This window comes from Protobothrops mucrosquamatus, unplaced genomic scaffold (genome assembly GCF_001527695.2).
Source record: "Protobothrops mucrosquamatus isolate PMUCROS unplaced genomic scaffold, P.Mucros_1.0 scaffold4442, whole genome shotgun sequence".
Lineage (NCBI taxonomy): Eukaryota > Metazoa > Chordata > Lepidosauria > Squamata > Viperidae > Protobothrops > Protobothrops mucrosquamatus.
This window is the reverse complement of record NW_015390353.1, coordinates 14,966-18,528: the sequence shown is the minus strand read 5'-3', so window position 1 is coordinate 18,528 and position 3,563 is coordinate 14,966. Positions and strand designations below refer to the sequence as shown.

Below are 3,563 nucleotides of genomic sequence, written 5' to 3'. Positions count from 1 at the left end.
GACCTCACACCCGGAATCCCGCAGCCAGTTTGGGTCCCCACATCACAAAAAAGATGTCGAGAGTTTGGGAAAAAGTTCAGAGAAGAGCAACTAAGAGGATCCAAGGCCTGGAGACTAAAACATACGAAGAACGGCTGCGGGACGTGGGTTTGGCTAGTCTAGAGAAAAGAAGAAAGAGGGGAGACATGATAGCGGCGTTCCGGTATTTGGGGGGCTGCCACAAATACTTTTGCCTAGAGAAATTGTGGACGCGCCATCACTGGGGGTTTTTAAGAAGAGGCTGGACAGTCACTTGTCTGAGATGGTGTGGGTTCTCCTGCTCGAGCGGGGGGCTGGACTAGATGACCTCCGAGGTCCCTTCTATTCTATTCTATTCTATTCTATTCTATTCTATTCTATTCTATTCTTATTATTTCTTATTTCTTATTCTATTCTATTATTTCTTACTCTATTCTATTCTATTCTATTCTTATTTCCTATTTCCTATTCCTTATTCTATTCTTACTTCTTATTCTATTCTATTCTATTCTATTCTATTCTATTCTATTCTATTCTTATTTCTTATTCTATTCTGTTCTGTTTTGTTCTACTCCTTATTCTATTCTATTCTTCATTTATTTCTTATTCTATCCTATTATTATTTCTTATTTTATTCTGTTCTGTTCTGTTCTACTATTTATTCTATTCCTATTCTATTCTACTCCTTATTCTATTCTATTCTATTCTTCATTTATTTCTTATTCTATCCTATTCTTATTTCTTATTTTATTCTGTTCTGTTATGTTCTACTATTTATTCTATTCCTATTCTATTCTACTCATTCTATTCTATTCTATTCTTCATTTATTTCTTATTCTATCCTATTCTTATTTCTTATTTTATTCTGTTCTGTTATGTTCTACTATTTATTCTATTCTATTCTATTCTATTCTATTCTATTCTATTCTATTCTATTCTATTCTATTCTTTCATTTGTTATTTCTTATTCTATCCTATTCTTATTTCTTATTTTATTCTGTTCTCTTCTACCCTTATTCTATTCCTATTCTATTCTATATTCCATATTCTATTCTATTCTATTCTATTCTATTCTATTCTATTCTATTCTATTCTATTATTCTATTCTATTCTATTCTATTCTATTCTATTCTACTCTACTCTACTCTACTCTACTCTACTCTACTCTACTCTACTCTATTCTATTCACACCCACCGATGGGCTGACTCCAAATTCAGGCAGCCTGAGTTTGGGTGTAGTTGAGAGGGGGGGAAAAAGCCTACTCAGTCCTTGGCTGCATCCACAGAGGGATAACAACATTGAGGTCACGTGGAGCGTTAGTAGCGCATTGTACGGCTTCGGTGAGACCATAGGTCCCTTCCGCCTCTGTGATTCTGTCATTCCGTAAGGCTCTCCCCTCTGAGCAGGGGGTTGGACTGGATGACCTCCGAGGTCCCTTCCAGCTCTGTCATTCGGTAATGCCAAACCCAGTCTGAACATCTGGCTGACTGTGCAATGATCCATAATAACAACAACAACAACAACAACAACAACAACAATAATAATAATAATAATAATAATAATAATAATAATAATAATAAAGTTGGAAGGGACCTTGGAGGTCATCTAATCCAACCCCCTGCTCAAGCCAGAGACACAGAATCATAGCATAACAGAGTTGGAAGGGATCTCAGAGGTAACTACAAACAACGACGATGACGACGACGATGATGATGATGATGATGATGATGATGTTGGAAGGGACCTCGGAGGTCATCCAATCCAACCTCCTGCTGAAGCAGGAGACCCTTACAGAATAACAGAGTTGGGAGGGACCTTGGAGGTCATCTAGTCCAACCCCCTGCTCAATTCGGAGACCCTTACAGAATCATAGGGTAACAGAATTGGAAGGAGCCTCAGAGGTAATAATAATAATAATAATAATAATAATAATAATAATAATAATAATAACAACAACAACAATAATGATAATAATAATAATAATAATAATAATAATGATAATGATGATAATGATGATGATGATGATGTTGGAGGGGACCTCGGAGGTCATCTACTCCAACCCCCTGCTCAGGCAGGAAACCCTACACCATGTCAGACAAATGGCCGTCCAGTCTCTTCTTCAAAACTTCCAGTGAGTCGGAAGGGACCTCGGAGGTCTTCTAGTCCAACCCCCCTTGCTCAAGCAGGAAACCCTCACAGAAATACAGAGCTGGCTAAGGCGGGACTAGAACTCGCTGTCTCCTGGCGATTGGCCCAAAGTCGGCTTTCATTCCCTAAGGCGGGACTAGAGCCCTGTGGGCGGGGCCTCTGCAGGCTCCTCCTCCTCCCCTCGGAACCAACTGCCACTGCCGGAGACTTGAAGCCCCCGTCCCTTCCAGCAATGGGCCGGAGGAGAGAGTAAACGCCCCCTCCCTCGCCGGGAAGCAGACCCCAACCCTAAGCCTCCGAGACCCCCACCCCGGGGGGAGATCGGGGTCCTTGCCCCCTTCTGCTCTTCCCCAAGGGGGGGGCTAGAGGGCGTCTCCTAAGCCCCCCCACTCAGTTACCTGCCCGAGTTCACCCATTGGGCCATTTCAGCCCGGCTCTCTGCAGGACCCCCCGGGACCCCCCCCCGAAATGGCCGAGCTGTGCCCCCAGCCTCAAATGGAGCCCCAGGAGAGCATTTACCACTGGCTGCCTGCCGGGGAGGAGGAGCCCGCCAAGCCCCCGCTCAGGTAGGGGAGGTCATCTAGTCCAACCCCCTGGTTCCGCCATCTTGAGGGTCCGTGGGGGCGGGTTTGGGACCCGGGGAGGGGTCTTCAGCCTCCCGAGTGTACGGGTCCCAGCAAGGTCCCGGGAGCCGGAAATCCGGAGAGGGCTAGTTCCCAAGGCGCTGACACGGGGGTCCACCCAGCTGGCTTTCAAGCCTAAGGCGGGACTAGAACTCACCGTCGCCTGGCGATTGGCCCAAAGTCACCCAACCGGCTTTCCTGCCTAAGGCGGGACTAGAACTCACCGTCTCCTGGTGATTGGCCCAACGTCACCCAGCCGGCTTTGATGCTTAAGACGGGACTAGAACTCACCGTCGCCTGGCGATTGGCCCAAATGTCACCCAGCTGGCTTTCATGCCTAAGGCGGGACTAGAACTCACCGTCTCCTGGTGATTGGCCCAACGTCACCCAGCCGGCTTTGATGCTTAAGACGGGACTAGAACTCACTGTCGCCTGGTGATTGGCCCAAATGTCAGCCAGCCGGCTTTCACGCCTAAGGCGGGACTAGAACTCACCGTCGCCTGATGATTGGGACAAAGTCACCCAGCTGGCTTTCAAGCCTAAGGCAGGACTAGAACTCACCGTCACCTGGCGATTGGCCCAAATGTCAGCCAGCCGGCTTTCACGCCTAAGGCGGGACTAGAACTCACCGTCGCCTGGCGATTGGGACAAAGTCACCCAGCTGGCTTTCGTGCCTAAGGCGGGACTAGAACTCACCGTCTCCTGGCGATTGGCCCAAATGTCAGCCAGCCGGCTTTCACGCCTAAGGCGGGACTAGAACTCACCGTCGCCTG

General features: G+C 47.0%; 1 protein-coding gene across 1 annotated transcript in view; it reads left to right on the top strand.

Moving 5' to 3' along the window:
* The first annotated feature begins 2,662 nt into the window (after positions 1-2,662).
* LOC107299018 (enkurin-like) overlaps positions 2,663-3,563 on the top strand; it is an 11,569-nt gene continuing 10,668 nt past the window's right edge. Inside the window, exon 1 of the mRNA XM_015828383.1 lies at positions 2,663-2,733. Coding sequence (XP_015683869.1) covers positions 2,663-2,733 — 71 coding nt within the window. The remainder of the gene's footprint in view (positions 2,734-3,563) is intronic.